At 41.8% G+C, this 20,780-nt stretch overlaps 2 protein-coding genes and 1 pseudogene across 2 annotated transcripts; all 3 read left to right on the forward strand.

The window, feature by feature from the left end:
* The first annotated feature begins 7,179 nt into the window (after positions 1 to 7,179).
* On the forward strand, positions 7,180 to 9,642 carry LOC148554881 (uncharacterized). The gene is made up of 4 exons (XM_088490037.1): positions 7,180 to 8,312; positions 8,392 to 8,703; positions 8,794 to 8,899; positions 8,968 to 9,642. The coding sequence occupies exons 1-4, from the start codon at positions 7,180 to 7,182 to the stop codon at positions 9,640 to 9,642; spliced, it is 2,226 nt and encodes a 741-aa protein (XP_088346163.1).
* Positions 9,643 to 10,005: 363 nt separating this feature from the next.
* Positions 10,006 to 12,253, forward strand: LOC148554882 (uric acid degradation bifunctional protein TTL-like). The gene is made up of 4 exons (XM_088490038.1): positions 10,006 to 10,164; positions 10,256 to 10,357; positions 11,802 to 11,895; positions 12,000 to 12,253. The coding sequence occupies exons 1-4, from the start codon at positions 10,006 to 10,008 to the stop codon at positions 12,251 to 12,253; spliced, it is 609 nt and encodes a 202-aa protein (XP_088346164.1).
* LOC148554883 (uncharacterized) lies at positions 10,425 to 11,206 on the forward strand (annotated as a pseudogene).
* Positions 12,254 to 20,780: the final 8,527 nt, after the last annotated feature.

Consider the following 20,780-nt stretch of genomic DNA (forward strand, 5'->3'; position numbering starts at 1 on the left):
ACGTGGCCGCGTGTTATATATATCGGCGTAAGGATCCAACGAACAGAAAGTTGGGCTGGAATCGTGCGGCCCTTGTGCGTTTCGCACAAATTGGCCCACGCGATCGCATGCCCCGTGCGATCGCGTCACTTACCCAATACCAATCCCACGCGACCGCGTGAGCGACGCGATCGCGTCGCTTGGATTGCACATCACCCCAAAAGGAGACAGAGAGTTGCGCTGAAACGGTGCTGGAGTCGTGCGTTTAGCACGAATTCCAGTGATGCGATCGCGCGACCCATGCAATCGCATCACCCTTCTTCCCCCCCAACCCTCTTCCCCTTCTCTGCCTCCTCTCCCTCCAACCACCACCCACTACCTTCCAGCTGCCACCGCACCATCACCCAGACGCGCTGCCGACCCGCCACCGCCGCCGTCCCACCCCCTCCCCTTCTCTCTTCTTCCTTCTTTTCCCCCCTCCCCTCTCCGCCACTGCCACCGCGAGCACCGCCCACCACCGCGCCGCCCACCCAGCCGCGCCCCCCTCTCCGCCACCCACCCCTTCAGCCATCAACTACCCAACCGCACCCCCCTTCTTCTATCACCAACCCAAACCCTCGACACCAACCCCCTCCGCCACTACCACCACGTCGCCGTGCACCACCACCGCACCAGACGCCGCCGCAGCCACCTTCTTCCCTGTTCTACCCGTTCCGCTTACCAGGTTCCGCAACACGCAACCATTTTTTTTATTTTATCTGTTCGTCACTTTTCTGTATTTTTATTCCGTTTATGTTCATAATTAGGATAGTTAGACTTGCATGTTATAGTGGATTTTTAGGTTGTTAGGTAGCTTAGGCTGTGGTTAGTGGATCTAGGTCTGTTTACTTGCACTGTTCTTACTTCTGTTTTACCCTATGTGCAAATCTGTTGCTGCTATAATCATGATTCATATGCTGCTTTCTTGTATGTTGCTGCTGTTTACATTGAGTTTTTATGTTTATTTTATATCTATGTACATGCAGCTTGATTTTTTTTAATTCATATGAACTGATTAAATTGCTGTTTATTTTCCGGGACAATCCAATTTTAGCCGGAATGTTGCCCAATTTTTTTTAAATTTGTTTTCATTCATGTTTTAGTTTGGCATTTCTGAAATCTATTTTACTCTGCTTTACCCAAACCACTACTTGAATGCTATGGCAGACTTTCTCATCCTTTTTGATTTCCTGGTTCATAAACTGCTTGTTCAATTATGAGTACTTCTATTCTTACCTGTGAATCCTTGTTATATGGAATTTTTCTATGCCACTTACCTTTCTAACTCACTAATTTTAATTTACTAATTTCTTTTTCAATTCCTAACCATACTAACCCTTTTGTTCTCTTTTCTGTTTATTTTCACTTTCCTCTAACTTTCTAACAATGGCATATTGCTTATTTTCTTTCCATTTAACATAAATTCAATCACATTTCAATTACTCATTTTCCTTATTCTATTTCTCCCCTACCGCTTTGAGTTTCCTTTGTTTAATTGCCTATTTGCTTTCCTATTTTTTTATCCATTCCTAATTTTCTGTTTTTCAGGATGTCTGCCTCACACAGGAAAGGTAAAGGCAAGGCTACTGGCAAGCGCAAGAGAGGAGATTCCTCCCAGTCCATCATTTCTCTAATGCACGATACCTCATGGCAGGAGAAGAATTTCACACAGCAGGAAAAAGCTGACCAGCTGCTCCCTTCAACTGATCCTATAAAATTTGTAAACCGGTACTGTGAGCTGAAGTACCCGACTTTTGCAAACTCCAGAAATCTATACCTGGAACGTACCTTGAAGATTCCAGAAGCCCTCCAGCAGTACACTACTGAGCAAATCAAGCAAAGGGGCTGGTACTTTCTGGAGAGACCACTGACAGAGGTCAATGCATCTTGGGTCCGGGAATTCTATTGCAACTACTACCTTACTACCCTAGATGTAGTGAACCTGAGGGAAAAGCAAATTCTGGTCACCGAGGAAGCCATAGAGACCATTCTCCAGCTCCCAGCCAAGTCCGATGAACCAGATGGTTTTGCACAGGCTGAGGAGGACATGGGCCAGATGCAGTTTGACTGGGATGCCGTAAAGGCACGGATAGCTCTCGACCCTACTGTTCCTTGGGAGATGGGTCAGAACACCACTATGCCTAGAGGGATCAAGAGAGTGTACTTGAACGATGAGGCTTGGCTATGGCATCAGATCTTGAGTAATTTTGTGATGCCGAGTACTCACGAGACGGAGATCCCGGCTACCATGATCACCCTCCTTTGGTGTGTGCTGGAGGGTAAGGACATATACTTACCTCGTTTTATCTGGCATTATATGGCCAGGGCCCACGTACGAGGCACCCTCCCCTTTCCTTACCTGGTTACACGGCTAGGCCGTCAGGCTGATGTGCCTTGGGAGGATGCCGATGAGAGACCACCAGCAGCGGACTGCAGGAAGATTATCCTGCACAGCAGGAACTTCCTTGCTTTGGGCTACAGACCACCACCTGTCACTGCTACTGATGAGACAGCCCCTCCGTCTGGTGGACCCTCTTCATCCACAGCTGCCCCAGCTGCCCCTGCTGCCACCACTGCACCTCCACCCGCCTCTGAGCCAGTCTATCGCCTTTGCACCGTCTATTCCGCCAGCTTGATCAGATGGAGCGCCGTAACAGGCGCCGGTATGAGAGATTAGAGCGCCGCAGCAGGCGACGCTATTCCCATCTGAAGCTGATGATCAGACAAGGCGCCGACATCCTTTCCGAGTCCGACACCCCTTCAGAGCCATCAGAGGATGAGCACGAGGAGGAGGATGAGCACGAGGAGGAACCTCATTCCCAGGCAGAGACTCATCAGCAGACAGCCACAGAGCAGGCTGCCCCGCATCAGGAGGTCCTGCCCCAGATAGAGGCTGCAGATCCGGAGATTCCGCTCCAGTCCGTCCCACCTCCACAGCAGCCAGACCCTCAGACCACCACCACCACGGAGACCCCAGCTACCATTCCTACCACTGATGACACTCCTTCACACCAAGCTTGATTGAGCATCGAGGATGATGCTTCATTTTAAGTGTGGGGAGGTCGCCATCTTTGGCGTGTATTTTGGTGAACCACTACATACTTTTTCTTTTATTTTGGATATTTTTCTGTATTTTTCTCTTTTTCTTTTATTGTTATTTTCTGAGTACTTATACATTGCTACTTGTGTATTTTACTCTATGTGCTGCATTTTGCATCTTTAGTTCATACTTTAGCCATTTAGTTTATTTTAGTTATTTAGTTTAGTTTGCAATTCTGATTTATTAGTGGATTAATTAGTATAGTTTACCCTTTTTAGCATAAGATAGTATAGTTTAAATAGAAAAATATAAAAAGGAAGTAAACTAGAAACTTTAACAGAATCAAAACAACCCACACCTTGTATATATAGAATTACATGTTAGTTGACAACATTTCATCAAGGAGGAACATTAAAACTTTAAAAGCTACCCTAAATAATTTTTTCAAGAGAATAATGGGAATTTTTAACTAAACCTGCATACAATATATGAATGATATATGATGCTTGAGTTAGAGAACACACAGCCTGTGAGTCTTGAGCTTAAATTGTATGGTTACATTCAAACCATAATTTCATTTTTGTGTGTTACATTTCTTTTTATTCTGATGTTCTTTACTTTGCTTTAATCTATATGTCCAATTATAGAATATAGAATAGACACATACCAAGAGAATGATTGAGGCCATCATTTGATTTTAGCTCACTCACCCCAAATTAGCCTACCTTTTACATTACCCTTGTTAGCCCCCTTGAGCCTTTCAAAACCCCTTTATTCTATTTAGCTAAATTACTAGCCTTAAGCAGAAAAACAAAATAAAATCCTAAGTGAATCCTTGGTTAGCTTAAGATAGAAAATTATAAATAGAGTTAAATGTAGGAAACCTTTTGGGAACATGGATGATAGAAACAAAAGGTAGAGAAGTTAAAAGGAATAAAATAAAATTTGGGAAGCATGCTCATGAGAAAATCTAAATGATTCAATTATCATGTGCATTAAAAAAAAGTTAATTTTTTTCAGCATTTAAATAAAAGGGGATACAAAAGAAATTCTCCAATGCAAAATAAAAACAATGCACATGGAAAAAAAATGATAAAAAGTGAAACATGAGCATGTAACAATAAGTGGGAAATTATGGGAAAATAGGTAAAGAAGTTTTATCTTGCTGAATATGTATGTTAGGTGAGATCTTAGTCTAATTAAGGATTCACTTATTAGCTCACTTGACCCTATACATAAATCCTTACCTTTACCTTGACCACATTACAACCTTAATTAAGACCTCAGGACTTTTTGGTATGACTATATTCTATAATTGTTGATTGGTTAGATGAAAAACAAAGCTGTAGAAATTAAGAATAAAAAGAAAAATAGAGTGAATAAACCCAATAAACACTGAGTGACTAGAGAGTAAACACAAAATCCAGTGAGGGTTCAATAACTCATCAACATATATCTCTGCTTAAAATTTACTAATTGTTTTGCAAGTTTGTACAATGTCTTCTTTCCCATCTCATTTGCTAAAGTACTTTATTATTTAAGGGTTGGCTATATATATATATATATATACATAACCCCTTGAGAATGTGAATTAACCTAGCTACATGTAAACTTTATATATGAGTGGATGAATTAGAATTGCATGACTCATTAGGTAGATGCATTTAGCATAGGTTGCATTTCATAACATTCCATCACTTTAACCTTAATTATTTACCTTGGATTTAGCATGAGGACATGCTAGTGTTTAAGTGTGGGGAGGTTAATAAACCCATATTTCATGAGTTCTTTTGTGCTTAATTAGAGTGATTTATTCAATTCTTCACCTACTTATTCACATTAATTGTATAGTTTTACTTTCCCTTCCTTATTATGTCATATAATGAAAAACATGTTTTCTAAGCTTTAAAAATTAATTATTTTAATTACCTTTATTTCCATTCGATGCCGTGATTAGTGTGTTGAGTAGTTTCAGATATTCTAAAGGCAGAATGACTTAAAGGATGAAAAAGGAAACATACTAGAATGGAAGGAGGAAGCAAAACGGAGCTTTAAAGAAACTGGTATCCACGCGATCGCATGGATGACGCGATCGCGTGCCAAGCACGAATCAGCAGCGACGCGGCCGCATGCCTGACGCGACCGCGCGCCTCAAGCAGAATACACATGACGTGGTCGCATGACTGACGCGACCGCGTGGCAAGGACAAGCTCCGAATGACGCGACCGCGTGACCCACGCGGACACGTGACAGAGCCACGCACCAGAAATTACAGAATACGCCCCCAGCGAATTCTGAAGCCCTTTTTGGCCCAGATCCAAGTACAGACAGCATAGACCAGAGGTTATAAAGTGTGGGAATGCTTCCATTCAAAGAGAGCTCGCATATTTTCACCTTTCAATGATTTAGATTTAGTTGAGAGGGAGATCTTCTCTCTCTCTCTTTTAGGATTTAGGATTTCTTCTTGTTTTAAGAGTAACTCTGGATCCCAGGTTTAATGTTCTTTTAATATTACTTCTCTTTATTTATTCCAACATTTGAATTAATTATTATTATTTATGAATTATTCCATGTTACAGATTTCTATTTGAATTAATGATGATTGAGGTATTTTCAGTTTATGATTGTTCTCTTTGATTTAAGTTACCATTGCTTCCCATCTAAGGACCTCTTTATCATTCCAGCAATTTTACTTTTCCCCTTTTGGTTCTGGTTAAGAATTTAGTAACTCAACAGTTATTAAACTCAACATAATTGATAATCGTTATCTTGCTAATTGAACTGAACTTAAATAATCCCAACCCTTTCTGAGGAAATAATTAGGATTCAAAAGTCAATTTAATTAGTCCCTTGACTTTCCTTTGCCCTGGTAAAGGTTGACCAAGTGGAGTTTAGATTCAACTTTCATTATTGTTGAGAGAGATAACTAAGTTGGACCTCTAATTTCTCTACCTTGCTAAAAGTTGCTTTAAAGTTATTATTTATTTTTACTTGCCATTTAATTCACTCGTCATTTAAATTACTTACTTCTCACCTTCTAAACCCCGATTACAACCTTTATAGCCAATAATAAGAACACACTTCCTCGCAGTTCCTTGAGAAGACGACCCGAGGTTTGAATACTCGGTTAACAATTTTTAAAGGGGTTTGTTACTTGTGACACCCAACACGTTTGTAAGAAAGGTTGATTGCTTGGTTTAGTAACTATACTCACAACGAGAGTTTTTATAACCTCTAAACCATCAATCTTCTGCTCTTTCAGGCATTCAACTTCACGGGAATGCAGGGGGATGATGAAGACTCGATGGATGAACATGTCGGAGACGGTGTGGAGGGCTTGCCATACTTCTCCAACGAACCTACCCGCGAGGCTCGTGCCTTACAAGACTTGCTTGAGGATGGCGAGCAAGAACTTTATCCGGGATGCTTAGGATTCTCGAAGCTGTCTTTCCTGGTGAGACTATACCATATAAAGTGCATGTGCGGAGTGAGTGATAAGACTTTCGGTTTGATTCTAGAGCTATTGGGGGAAGCCTTTCAGCATTCAAAGATTCCGAAGACCTTGCACGATGCCAAGAGGATCATACAGAAGCTTGGTATTGAGTACAAGAGGATAGATGCATGTCCAAATGACTGCATGCTATACCAGGGCTCCGACCAAGACCTGTCTAGATGCAAACAGTGTGGAGCATCCAGGTGGAAGCAAAAGACCCGGAAGAATTCTTTAGTAAGGATCAACGTCGTCTCAAGAAGAATGGGAAACCACAGGCGGCGAAGATTCTCCGTTACTTTCCTCTGATTCCACGGTTGCAACGATTATTCATGTCCAATAAGACAGCCAGGGACATGTTGTGGCACAAGAGAGGAACCAATTCTGACGGTTATTTGAGGCATCCCAGGGACGGCGAGGCCTGGAAAGCATTTGATAGGAGATACACTGACTTTTCTGGTGATCCGCGCAGTGTTCGCTTAGCCCTGGCCAGCGATGGCTTCAATCCTTATGGAAACCTCAGTTCAAAGTATTCAATATGGCCAGTGATTCTTATTTCGTACAACTTACCCCCTGGATTTGCATGAAACAAACCAACTTTATTCTCTCTATGATTATTCCCGGCCCTAAAATGCCTGGCAATGACATAGATGTCTACCTACAGCCCCTCATCCATGAGTTGAAGCAGTTGCGGGCCGGTGTTGATATGTACGACGCCTCTGAGAAGAAAACATTCAAGATGCGTGCTGCTTTGATGTGGACTATCAGCGATTTTCCTGGATTGGGCAATTTATCTGGCTGGAATAAGTACGGCGGGAGAGCTTGCCCCACGTGCAATTTGGATGCCGATACGAGGCGACTCACCTTCAGTCAGAAATGGTGTTTCATGGGTCATCGTCGCTTCTTAAATCACGATCACAGGTATAGACAGGACCGGAGTAGATTTGATGGAAAGGTAGAGGATAGATCCCCGCTTGTCAAATTGACTGGCAGGGATATCTTGAGACAGTTGGAGGGTGTGCCAGTCTCACACGGCAAGGTGGGAGCGGTGGACGGTAAAAGAAGGCGCGGACAGCAGGCCGTGGTTCAAGACGAGTCTCCCTGGAAAAAGAGGAGTATATTTTTTGATCTCCCATACTGGGAGATCAATGAATTACACCACAACCTTGACGTGATGCACATAGAGAAGAATGTGTGCGACAACATTGTCTTCACCATGTTGAACGAGAGTGGTAAGTCCAAAGACCACCTAAAGGCTCGAAAAGATCTCCAGTTGATGGGAATCAGGCATGATATGTGGCCACTTGAAGGTGGAAAGTATCCTTCTGCAGTTTTTACCATGTCAAATCTACAGAAGGATGTTTTTCTTAGGACCATCAAGAATGTGGTCTTTCCAGACGGGTACTCCAACAACATCTCTCGTTGTGTTGATTTAAAACAGCGCAAGTTATCGGGTTTGAAGAGTCATAATTGCCACATTCTAATGGAACATCTATTGCCAATTGCGTCAAGACACGCATTGCCCACCCAAGTGTCCGCCGTCTTGGCTCAGTTATCAGGCTTTTTTCGACTACTATGCAGCAAATCCATAGATCCTTATCAACTCCCTATCCTTCAGGATCGTGTGGTCCACACACTATGCCACATGGAGATGATATTTCCACCATCCTTTTTCATAGTCATGGTTCATCTAACGGTTCATTTGGTCGAGGAGGCACGCCTCGGTGGCCCAGTGCATTACCGGTGGATGTATCCAATTGAGAGGTAAAAATCTACTTGATATTCTCGACCTGTTATTTTAGGATAGCCGGCATCTATAATTTTACGTGTTATGTTCTCGAAGGTATCTATGTCGTCTCAAGCAGTACGTGCGTAATAGGGCACAACCGGAGGGATCTATTGCAGAGGGCTACTTGTCAGAAGAGATTCTCATATTCTGTTCAAGATATCTAGATAATGTCGAGACTAGGATCAACCGACCGACGCGGGTTGACGATCGGCTGAGCGATGCCCTACCCAGTGAGGTTGCTAGCATGTTCCCAGTAGTTAGAAAGGCGGCTGGGGCTGCTTCATATTTTACTTTGACAGCCACTGAGATCCTTCAAGCACATCGTCATGTACTTGGCAATTGCCTTGCTGTTGAGAAATTTTCGGAGTAAGTATCGAGACCAAGGTCTAAAATTTTGCCGTGAACCTATATGATAATCATAGTATTGAATACGAAAATATTTATCTGAATGCATAGGGAGTACAGAGCCATCACAAAGAGAAAACTGCGAAGTAGAACGAGGTCCCAGTCTCACATAGATAGTGTGGTGCACAGAGAATTTCCTAACTGGTTCAGGCATGAGGTAATCCTTAATATAATAGGATCCCACTACCCTTTGATGCTTTCTTGCTTCTAATGGTTCAATTCCAGGTCCCATTTGGAAGCACCAGTCATTCGAACGAGTTGCAGTGGCTTGCTTGTGGGCCCCGTGCTCAGGCCAGACGCTTTCAAGCTTACAACGTCAATGGATTTAAATTTAGATCCATCTCGAGGGAGGAAGGGCTGAAAACACAAAATAGCGGGGTTTATGTCACTTCGGATACCTGGAGTTATGCAAGCAAACGGGATCTCAATGTTGCCGTCGGCGGTGTCTCGTACTACGGGAGATTAGTAGACATCATCGAGCTAAATTACAGTGGTAAGTTCAATGTAGTCTTGTTCAAGTGTCTCTGGGCAGACACCACGTCGGGCAGAGGCATACGACAAGACGAGTTGGGTCATACCTATGTCAATTTTGCCAATCCGATTCACACCAGTGATCGAAAAGACGATGAGCCGTACATCCTAGCATCTGAGGCGCGTCTTGTGTTCTACGTGGAGGATGAGGTGGACAACGGGTGGAGTGTAGTAGTCCATGTGATGCCAAGAGATTTGTTTAACATGGGCGAAGATTATGAACATTGTGAGGTCGACTTTCACCCCCAGTTCTGTATGACTAGCTTGCCTGAATTTGATGTCGAAGGCTTGCGGTTGACAAGAGATGAGGTTTTAGAGGAATCCACATATGACGTAGTTGAGGATTGTGATGAGGCCGCCGATTCCTAAAATAAATTTCCCCATGATGGATGTAGCTCATATTTTCATGGGATTTCATGCATATATACTACAATCATTGATTCACCTAGGAGAGATATTGGATTGTATTCTAGTCATTTCATTGTCAGAAAAGATATCTAGATTGAGTTATTTCTTATTATTTAAAACTTATCCCCTCATATAAAGCTCTATTATTTGACTGGTTTCTGATATAAATTGATTTTATCTAACTGTTGCCTCTCATATAAGATTTCCTACAATCACATTTTTTTAATTGTCCCTGTACGTTGGTAATAATTCCGTTACCTTTCAGGGAAATTGGAGAGTCGAGACTTCTATCTCATTAACAGAAGCCGTTTGTTCGCAGAGAAGATGATAGAGGCGTCTCCATTCTCTTCGTTGGACCACGCAACATCCTTTGCAAGGCAGTTGTGGTTCAAAGAGTCGAGTATACAGTCATGGCTGGATGCCTTTTCTAGACAAAGTCACCTCTATCGAGCCATTAGTCATGCACCGGGTTCTCTGATGAGGGTTTGTTTGCTGATCCCAAATTTATTAGTATGTGTTTCCTTGTCATATTCTTTGTTGTAACCCATTTCAGGTGATTATGTTAAATTTATAGGAATTGCTTCAATGGGACCGAAAGTATCGGGCTAAATTTGGGTTTGAGTTTAGAACAAGTACGAAATTGTGGTTCTCACAGAAAATACTTGATGAGGCGAAGGTAATACTTCCTATTTTACCTTTTGATTTATCTAATTTATACAACATCTCTCTATCTATGTAGCTAAATGCGTACATTGTGCTGTTTTAGTAAAATTGCTATAAGTGAAACAGATTTGCATTTATACGTGCATTTTTGGTCATCCCATATGGATTAGAATTAAACAAGCCGAGTCACCATTGAGGATAGAGATTTAATTGTATTTTTTAGATGAGAGTAAACTCTATGCTGAACGTAGGGAATTCTATGCATTGTACGTGTAAGAAGGTTTGGATTTGAGTAGTAACAATAGGAAGAAAAAGGACAAGAAAGGATTTGAGAAAGCTCTGAAGATTGCGGAAAAGGTTGGTTTAACTATAAAAGATGCATCAAAACATGATCTAAATATGGTAGCTGATAACCGTCCCCATCAGGGTTTGGTATTAGATGCTTCACCACTGGAGATGGTAAAAATAATGCAATTGGATCCTGTTTCTGTTGATGAAGGGAAGGGTTCTCTAGAGCTATTCCTTTGGATGAGGTTGAGCCTGGTCCACCAACTATTCTTGTTTTGGGCAGTGAGGGTATTGGTTTGAGGCCTTTGGTAGAGAGATCATGTACTCGGTTAGTTAGGATTCCTGGGAACATTCCTTCTGATTTAGATAATAGTGAAGTCAACGATGTGAACCATGAGAGCTCTGGTAGAGAGTTCCTGTCATTTTTGGCCGTGGAAAGCTTAAATGTTAGTGTTGCCGCAGGCGTTCTTCTTCATCACTTAATTAGGAAAAATTCAGCTGGTTCTTTGCCAGACGGGTATACCAAGACTAACTCATCTGAGTGAGATTGCAGGGGATAGTTTCAACTTTCATGTAGTCTTCTGTCTTCTCGCCTTAGTGTCTCATGAATCATTGTGCCCTGCTTTATTACTATTATTTTCAATAGTTATGTTTCTCCTTATCTTTAGCTTGACCATGTTACCATTTTATGATCATTTAAACAAGTTTTTCTGATCGTAAGTGAGGTGAAATCACAAACTTGACTGCTTTTCAATGTGAAGCCTAAATTTATTTGTGACAATATTCATAGCAATGATCACTTGAACCAATGGTTGAAACTTGTTTTGGCTTCAACTTCCAAGCTATCTGTCACTATTGATTTACTTCAAGTTGAGTTTGAACTATTCTTTCAAGCTTCATATGTGAGCTTTTATGTCTCAATTTTTAATTGCTTTTATGTTGCAAAAAACTCGTGGTCTTCTTTCTTAATTTGAAGCTTGTGATAAGAATCTAAGACTTGAGAAAGAGTTTACGGTGGATTATCAGAATTTTTTGTTAATGCCAGTGATAAGAATTATGGGCAAGATCTTGCTGTCCTTATTATCTTTTTGATTGATAGTTGGTCTATGTGTGCTTTCTTGTTTCTTCTGCTTCTTATTCATAGTATTAATAATAAATACTTTGTACAGATACGATATGAAAATACTCTGGTCGTTGAACTGGATGTTGCATCACGGGAGGAATTCAAGCTCATAGAACATGGCCTTGAACGACTATGGGACAGTAAGAAATACATTATATATGCAATGGTAATATAATAGGATTGTATGTCATACTCTAATGTATCAATTGTTCCTTTGTGTTTGGATATGATGCTGGACTCTCAGGGTTATCTCGACCAAAGATCCAAGAGGCATTCGAAGAACCAGGAGAGGTAGTTCCAGATTTGATAGAGAAAGAGGACGTTGTCTCCTTCGATGGGTCCGATGAGGCTGTTTCTGCCAGTCAAAATGGTTCCATGCTGTCCTATGACCTTAATAGAACGCCAGAAGAGAATGAATATCCTTACAGTGGAATGTCTCCTGGAAAGAAGAATGCATGGCACTTGGCTAATTGGGAAACACGGTACTTGAATCCTTGAGGACAGTGCTTTAGTTTATTTATTTGAATTTCAATTGAAGTTATTCGGGAAAGCCGAACCTTGTTTAATGACCTTGTCGTGACTCTATAACTTCTCAGATTGTTATTAGAGATTGTTCTTGTTGGAAAGTTTATCATGTTTGAGAACTTGGGGCATGTGATATTTAGGCAAGAACGGTTCAGTTGTTTTGTTAACTATTGGGGGCTAATAATTAATTAATTGGATTTATCACTGTTCCGTGCCACAATGAAGGCCCTCGAGTCTCTATTTTATATAAATTTCATTTGCTGGTGTTTAAAACTTCTTTTCTACGGAAGACCTTGTGGTCAATCCGTATCATGGGCATATGGAGTTTGAGAAGAGTATGTTTTGTTAAATTGAGCTTTATAAGCATTCTGTCACTTCCTAATAGCATAGTTTCATTTGAAACGATATCATAATAAATATAAAAATATGAATTATTGATCTTTTTGGTCAGAGTATATTAAAAATTGTTCTATTATAATAATATTAATAAAAAAAGATTACTGCGAATATTTAAAAAGAGTACTAAAAGAGTCTGTTGAATGAATAAGTCAAAAATAAATACAAAAAGTTTAATTTAATATTAACTTTTGAAAATAGTTTAAGAAATGATTTTTCAAAACAGACACTTTACCGCCAAAGTCAATGCAAATCGAATTATGGGAAGTCAAGCAAATATGTTTTAGAAATTTTTATTGTGACTAACCCCTATACTGTACTATCTAATTATTATTATTATTATTATTATTATTATTATTATTATTATTATTATTTTAAAATTTAGGATATCAACCCACCTATAAATAATTTTGCTCTACAATGCTATGTTAGGGATTTGGGTTTTCACAAATAAAGGGACCCACGAAATTAAACAAGAACTCCTTTTTTGAAATACCCCAGCTCCCACTATTAGTAAAGTTACTTTGCTTCTCAATCCTTATTCCCCAGCCCTAACTCGAAAAAATGAACGAAAGAACCCCTCCCCAATAGAAGCTCTCAACTCGCGCTCCAATGAGGGTTCTTCAGCTCGCGCCGGACCTAGATCTCCAGATTCTCCCTGTAACACCTTAACTTCTAGCACGTCATGATCGTACTAAGGGTAAGGCGTTACGACTCTAGTTTCCTTTTATTAGCTATTTAATATTGAGCCTCTACACGTTAACTGATCGATAGATTTTAAGAAAAACGAAATTCCTTTTAAATTGTATATACTTCAGCTCAACTATGTCAGATAAACATATACTCACATAATTAATATTAATACATAATAATTATTTATACAAGACTTAAATACAAACCTACCCCTCTGTAAAAATACAACACTTTACAATATCAAGGGCGAGGGAAATAAACCCAAAAGCAACTAGCCAAACAAGCCTTCTATTCGTCCGTAGCTTTTCAATTAGCCATCCTGTCTGTACCTCTGAAAATGTTTTTTTTTTAAAACTTTGGGGTGAGAACAAAGCCACACGTTCTTAGTAGGGAACGTGAATGCCGCAATAAACAGAGTAAATACAAATAGCTAGTTCATATTACAAAAACAATTTCACTTAAAACAGTTTTAAATTCCTTTCTTTAAATCACGTTACTTACACAAAAATCCAGTCACATTAACAGTTCCTTATCCATAAACAACATTCCTAAATACATTATTAACACTACAACACAAGTAAAATATTCATCAAGCACACAAGCAAATCACCAAAACAACAGCTCAATCACAAATGAACAATAAAGCAAACGCAATCAAATGTAAATGCGCAAACAAGATGATGCATGCCTGTTCCTAGCGCAGGCCATGAGCTCATGCGTCGGTTGTCTACCCGCAACCCGACGTTACTCGGAGTGAACCCCGAATATGGTCCCTTTTACTGTGTCAATTAGACACCTTGGCATCACGGTTACCCGTGTCAATTAGGCCTCATTATAATAACAGTTCAATGTGTATCACAGTAAGGAACAGTGCTATCAATTAGGCGAACATTCCCGCATTAGCAATCTCAAGCTATCAGTTAGGTGGGCTCTTTCGCATTAGCAGTTTGGCACAAAAGCCCATTCAATATAATTCTCAACTTTTATTTCATTCCTTGTTCCTCATCTTTTTCTTTCCCTTTAAGTATCTTTTCCATCCTTTATTTCTTACTTTCTTTCCTTTCCATTATGCCTCCGCATCGTCTTACAACTAAACACACCTCCGCATCACCAAGTAGCTAAAAGTACCTCCACATCACCATGAAACTAGGCGTACCTCCGCATCACCATTTAACTTTAAACGTTTCCTAGGGATAACTTACACACCTTTGTTTAACTAAGTTCATACATACTGCTAAATTTGGACATATCCTTTAGGTCTAAGCCAAGTTTCACCACGTTTGAATTAGAATTGAATTAGATAGCCAACTTAATAAAATCTGTTGCTGCACTAAAGGGAATTTAGAAAAAAATACAGCAAGCAGTTATGTTTTTAATAAATCTGTAATAAATTCAATTCTAATCCATTACTTCTAAATTTTGGTGAGGATATACTTAACACTCATAAGTTTTAGGACAAATAAATTTCAGATCCATAGCATCTCGTTTGGTTAATTAAAAGTCAGTTGGAAGTGCTGCCCTGTTTTTTTAAATTAGTTCTGAATTTCCTGCAAATAGCCCAACTTCCAAGAGACATAACTAACTCTACAAAATATAAATGGATGTGAAATTTATACTCACTTAAAATAGACTGATATATCTTTAAAACCCTTTTGAAAGCAACTCAAAATTCCAAATAAATCAAAAGTTATAGTGTCTGGAAGTTGGTACTGCAGAACCAGAAAACCAGAAAATTCTGCAGCAACCACTAAACTTCAAAAATTCATATCTTCCAAACCACTTGGCCAAATTCCCTGAAATTTTTACTTCTTGAAGTTTGACAGAAAAATAATTTGGATAAAGAATTATGTCTAGATTGCTCCCAGTTTTTATTTTAAGCTGCTGCCAATTATGCAGAAAATTCTGCATTAAGTAATTTTAACAATCCTTCATACCATATTTTATATTCAAGCCTAAAATTCCTCTAAAACCACAATTCTAACTTTCTTTAAACTAACAAAATTTGCCCAAGAATGCTTAATTCAATATATCACCACTTCACATTATAGGTGCAACGTAATCATATTATCACAGCATCCATTCTTTAGCATCTCATCTATCACAACATATCTCAAGTTATGATTCATCAAATAAATTTCCAGCAGCCATCTCAATATTCCATACTCAAAACCATCATCAACAAGTACTAACATCACGTATCACTTCAAAACACACAACATCATCAATAATTACTACATGAAATCATTAAACCAATCACCAATCACAGCTATGATTCAACTCAATTCCAACAATTATTCACACAAAGAAGCCATAAACTATTTGCAATTACTCATTTAATGTTATTGGTGTTCATACTTTAAAACCTTTATTTTTAAAACAAACCCCCTACCTTAATTTGTCGAACCCGTAGGAACTAACCGTGATAATCCCCTTTCTTTATCCCTTAATTTTCAACAGCGGCAGCAACCCTCAATGCAGCCAGAGCAGCGTCAGTAGCCTCAACTCCTTCATGGCAGCAACAGCAACAACCGCACCAACTATGATTATCCCAGAGATGCATTAGCAATGAAGGTTTCGGAAATCGAAAAAACTGGAATTAGAACAAGGAGCATGTTCGTCAAATCGAGAAATAGTGGCAGCAGCTAAACAGTGGCAAGAATGGTGACTCCATGGTGGCGTGCAACTCGCCAGCGGCCGTTGCAGTGGCGGAGGTCCCCCTTCTCTCCCGTCACGTCACTCCTTCTCTTTCTCCCCTGTTCATCCGCGACGGTGATGGCTAGGGCTTCTCCCAGCAATGGCTCCTCCGACGATAATGGTTCCATCGACGGCAGCGGCGGCGAGAAAGCACGATGGCGATGCGACAGCGTCACGGCTCCACGATGGGATGGCGAGCTCGACGGTGACGATGGTCTTCGCACAGCAACGGCGCGTCTTTCCTCTGGCTCTCCTCCGCAAACTCGCTCTCTCCTCCGGCATCACCTTTCCTCTCCTCCCCTCTCTTCCCGCGGCTCTGGTTCCTCACTCTCAATCCCTCCTCGTTTCTTCCTTCTGATTTCTTCCTTTCTTTCTGCGTGGGTGTGGGTGAGATAAAAGGAAAAAGGAATGGTGATGGTGAGTGAGTAGCGGTGAGGAGTTAGTAACGTGGCTCATTGAGTAACAAACAGGTGTGAAAGAGAGATTACATGTGTATGTAAGTTGGGTAAGAGAGGTTAGGGTTAGTGAAATTAGGGTCTGGAAATGGGAATTCAGGGTTTGAGTAGAGTTTTAATTCAAAACCAGATTTAATTCAATATAACTAATTTTAAGAATACTTATTTATTATTTATTTTTCAAATTACAAATTATTTTTAATTAAATACTCTAATTTACAATTTAAAGATAAATAAATAAATTTTCTTTTAGTTCATAAAATTAATCAAAACCTTCAATTATGTAATTTAAATTATATATAAAACTCTTTTATCTTTAATTACTAGAACTTTGAATTTTAATTAAACAAGAACCATTAATCTCAGTAAATCAAAAATATCTAATTATAATTGAAATTTATATAAAACCAAATTAATTTAAAACTTGGAGTCTCATAATCTTTCTAAAAATAAAACCATATATATAAATATAAATAACTCATTATTTATTTTCTAAAAATTTGGGTCTTACACTCCCGGTCGCTCAGGTCTCTCCGCCAGTCTTCACAGCTTCCGGTCGAGATCAAGGTTGGCCCATCTTATACTTTGAACTTATATTCCTCCTGGATTTGGTTATTTTGCATTGCCTTCATTCTGTGTTAGTTATGAAATGCTATTTGGCTTGCTTTATCCCATGAGATTTTTATGGAGAGTAGGAACTCATTCAGTTGTCACTATCTTTATATTTGTTCGGTAGGTCGGATACCGGACGGTTCGGGTCAGGACCCTGAGGTCAACGCTTGGGATGGTGGAGAGGCTCGTCTGGTCGTGGTCTCCTGGTTCCGGGTGTGCGAGGTCCCGAGCACTTCGCATGGAGAGGGGGGTGCCACCTGCAAAGACACTCCGACGCTCTTGTCAGAATATGTGCAGGCGGAAGGGAGGTGGTGTAAGAATGTGACGTACCTCGGGGGGAGAGCCAGTCTTCCCCTTATATACATGTCAGTAGTGGGTCCCTCAAGTGGACAGGCCCATACCCTCAAGGACGCTGTCCCACGACTGTGTGCAAGCCGTACGGGACGCGTGTCTGGGTCGGGTGGATGACGCATTGCCGGGCCGGAGGGAACTCAGGTCGGGTTGACCCGCGTGAATTTGGGCCAGGCCGTAACAGTGCCCCCGACGCGTCAGCGATGGCCGTGAAGACCATTGGTGGCGCGTGATGTCTTCGTTCGTGCGTTGTCGTCGGGTCAGCTGACCGTGGGAGAGACGCGTCTCTTGCGCGCGTGTCTCTTGGTTTGCTGTGGCATCCGTTTGCCGTTTCGTTCTTCGCACTGGGCATTTAATGCTCATAATGATTTGAAAAAACCCGCGCGCAAAGACTATCTTGCCCCTGCTTCCTTTCGCGCTTCTGGCGGTGGTTTTTAAACAGTTTTCTCCCTATCCACCTCCCACTCTTGCTATTTCCAACTCCTTCTCTCCCTAACATCCAAATCTTCCAGTGCGAACTCCCTCCTGCTTCAACTTTCAGTCCAAGTTTCTTTCATCATTCCAGGTAATTTTTTGGTCTCTATCCTTTGGTATCTGTGCTATGTCCTGCTGCTATGCGATTACTGCTTGCGTTTGTTGCATGGCTAGTTTATTTTTGCCGAAAGGTTTTTCAATGTTGGGGTAGGTGAGTTAGGGGAGGGGTATCATTCTAGGATAGGTTTTTGGGTGGTTTATGTGGTAGGCGTAGTTTTTAGCCGTGTTTGGTCACGATTGAGTTGAAAAGGCGTAGTTTCTGAGTTTTTTCGGGCTCCCGACCTCATAGACTAACGGAGTGGTACCCCGCTGTAGGTATGCCTCGCGTTGTCTCCCGGTCTTCTGGATCTGGTGCGGCTTACGACCCGTATGCTTGGGTGACTGACGATATAAAGGAGTCGCCCAACCAAATGAGTTTGGAAGAGTTGACCGAGTTCCGGCAAGCCGGCCACTTGTGCGGTGGGACGGACGAGGAAGCCAACTATGAGGTCTCCGTTCCTGCCCCCCGCGAGCGTATTTATGAGCTCAACTTCCATTCTCCTCGGGTCCCCGATTGGATTTGGTTTTACAAATCCATGTTCACACAAGTCGGCGTACGGATACCGTTCTCGGATTTCCAAATGGCGCTCCTCAACCGGATATCCGTTTCCCCTTCTCAGCTCCATCCGAACAGTTGGGCTTCGATCCGCTGTTTCGAGATGGTTTGCGAGTACCTGGAGTTGCCGGTATCAGTAGACGTCTTTCTCTTTTTCTTTACCCTTACCAACCCTTCCAAGCAGGGGAAGGCGAGGAAGGGGTTTCTCTCTTTCCGTTCTGCCCAGGGTAGGAAGATATTTGGCCTCTTTGAGGACTCCTACCACGGCTTCAAAGACAAGTATTTCAAAGTTCGCCCCGTCAAAGGTCGTCACCCCTTTTGGTTGTCGTTAGAGGGGGAGCGCCTTATCCCGACGTACTGGAGTTTCGGGGCGGGGTCGAACTCCTTCATCAAGGTGACGTACAAAAGGTTGTCGCCTGTAGATAAACAAATAGCTGACGTTCTTTTTGCTATTTTTGAAAAGAACCCCGTGAACCCTAATCTTCTTATGGGTGAACGGGAGGCCGGCAGGAGCTATATCCGTGAGTTGTCTTGTTTGCTTGTCTTTGCGTTTACTGTTGTTTCGTTTATCCGTTTTGACGACTAACGCGTTTGTTGTTTGTTGTAGTGGAAATGTCTGCCACTGTGGTCGGACTTGAAAACTTGATGAAGACCTTTTTTAAGGAAAGTGACGACGAGAAAACAGAGAAGGATGCTGGGGAGGGGGAGGATCAGACCGGGAAATCAGAGGGTCCGGCCGTGGGGGTTGAAGGTCAGGGTGAGGCTTCTTCTCGGGAGGCCGTTAAGGCGGGGAAAAGGGCTATCAGGGATCAGGGTTCCCCTGTTCCTGAGGAGGCAACTGGCGGGCACTCAACCGCTTCTCACCAAGAAGATGATGACGTGGAGCTTATTCACACCCCCAAGAGGCGGAGGTCGTCAGCCAGCCCGGAGGGGGCCCTTAGTATCATGGAGAGGAATTTTGATGCAACAAGGTTTATAGATTCCCAATTGATCCCCGGGACGGAGGAACATTTCCTTGGCACTGAACTGGCTGGGCAGGCTAGATGGATGTATCGGACTTTGCTCCGGGGAGCCGTAATAGCCCGAAAGGCTGAGTTCGAGTTGTCGGGGATGCAAGCTCTCCGGAGGAAGCTCGAGTCCTCCGTTAAAGCCAATAATGATTTCAAAGTCCAAGTTGAGCAGCTCCAAGGTCAGTTGTCCGAAATGACGGAGAAGCTCAAGGTTTCGGAGGAGAAGGCGGCGTCCGCTGCCGAGAAGTTGAAAGTTTCGGACGAGTCGGTGGCCCGCCTAATCGAGAGGGAGATGACCTTGGAGGGCCAGCTGAACTCTGCCCAGGGCCGTGTGGCAACCTTGGAGAAAGAGCGTGACGAAGCTGTCTCGTTGGCTGAGGTCGCTAGGTCGGAAGTTGAGGGGCTCAAAAAGAAGCTGAAGGTGACCAAGGATCAGGGAACGAATGCAATTACTATGACTGAGGATGCCTTGAAGGCTCAAATGAAGATTGTGGCTCCCGACTTCGACACCTCTGCTATTGGGGTCTTCAAAATGATTCAAGATGGCAAGGTTGTAGATATGCCGAGGAAGTGATTCCTTGTAACTTTGTGTATTTGTCGTTTTGTTTGTTTTGAACAATTTGCTTGTCCGTTCCATATTTTGACACTTTATAAGTTATCCTCATTTGGTTGCTTTGTGATTTACGCTCGTTTCGTTGTCTTGTCGTGTTGCCGTTATCGTCTTACCGTTTATTCTGGGCGGGCTTATTTCTTGTGCCCGTCTCGCCGTTTTCACGTTTGGCAACGGTTCGGACCGATTTGGTCACGTCGTCGTCGAATTGGTTAAGGCTTATGACCCGTCTGGCTCCCGGGGTGATCAATCCCGGGGTGCCGTTTTAGGTATCAGTCGTGTGAAACAGATGTGAAGTAAGAAAATTTTAACAAGTAAAAAATTTGAACAAGTGAAAATTAATCGTCAGCTGGGCAAGTATTTGACAAAGTAAGTAAACAAGATGAATTAACATGTGGATAGGGCAAATATCAACTATCTGGCTAGGCTCCCTGGTCGGTGAGCCGGTGGGTCAAGAGTAGAACCTCTTTAGGTTACCTGCGTTCCATGTTCTGGGTATTTCCTTGCCGTCGAGTCTTTCGAGTTTGTAAGCGCCTTTGCCGAGTACCTC

Source organism: Arachis ipaensis, chromosome B6, assembly GCF_059453495.1.
Source record: "Arachis ipaensis isolate K30076 ecotype BB chromosome B6, ASM5945349v1, whole genome shotgun sequence".
In the NCBI taxonomy this organism is placed as follows: Eukaryota; Viridiplantae; Streptophyta; class Magnoliopsida; order Fabales; family Fabaceae; genus Arachis; species Arachis ipaensis.

What these genes read in the sequence shown, in the direction of transcription:
- LOC148554882 (XM_088490038.1), top strand. Translation starts at nt 10,006, where the DNA reads ATGATAGAGGCGTCTCCATTCTCTTCGTTGGACCACGCAACATCCTTT. An exon ending in AAATACTTGATGAGGCGAAG is followed by an intron (nt 10,358 to 11,801) that starts GTAATACTTCCT and finishes TACTTTGTACAG; the next exon opens with ATACGATATGAAAATACTCT. An exon ending in CCTTGAACGACTATGGGACA is followed by an intron (nt 11,896 to 11,999) that starts GTAAGAAATACA and finishes CTGGACTCTCAG; the next exon opens with GGTTATCTCGACCAAAGATC.
- LOC148554881 (XM_088490037.1), top strand. Translation starts at nt 7,180, where the DNA reads ATGCCTGGCAATGACATAGATGTCTACCTACAGCCCCTCATCCATGAG. An exon ending in TGGATGTATCCAATTGAGAG is followed by an intron (nt 8,313 to 8,391) that starts GTAAAAATCTAC and finishes ATGTTCTCGAAG; the next exon opens with GTATCTATGTCGTCTCAAGC. An exon ending in GCTGTTGAGAAATTTTCGGA is followed by an intron (nt 8,704 to 8,793) that starts GTAAGTATCGAG and finishes CTGAATGCATAG; the next exon opens with GGAGTACAGAGCCATCACAA.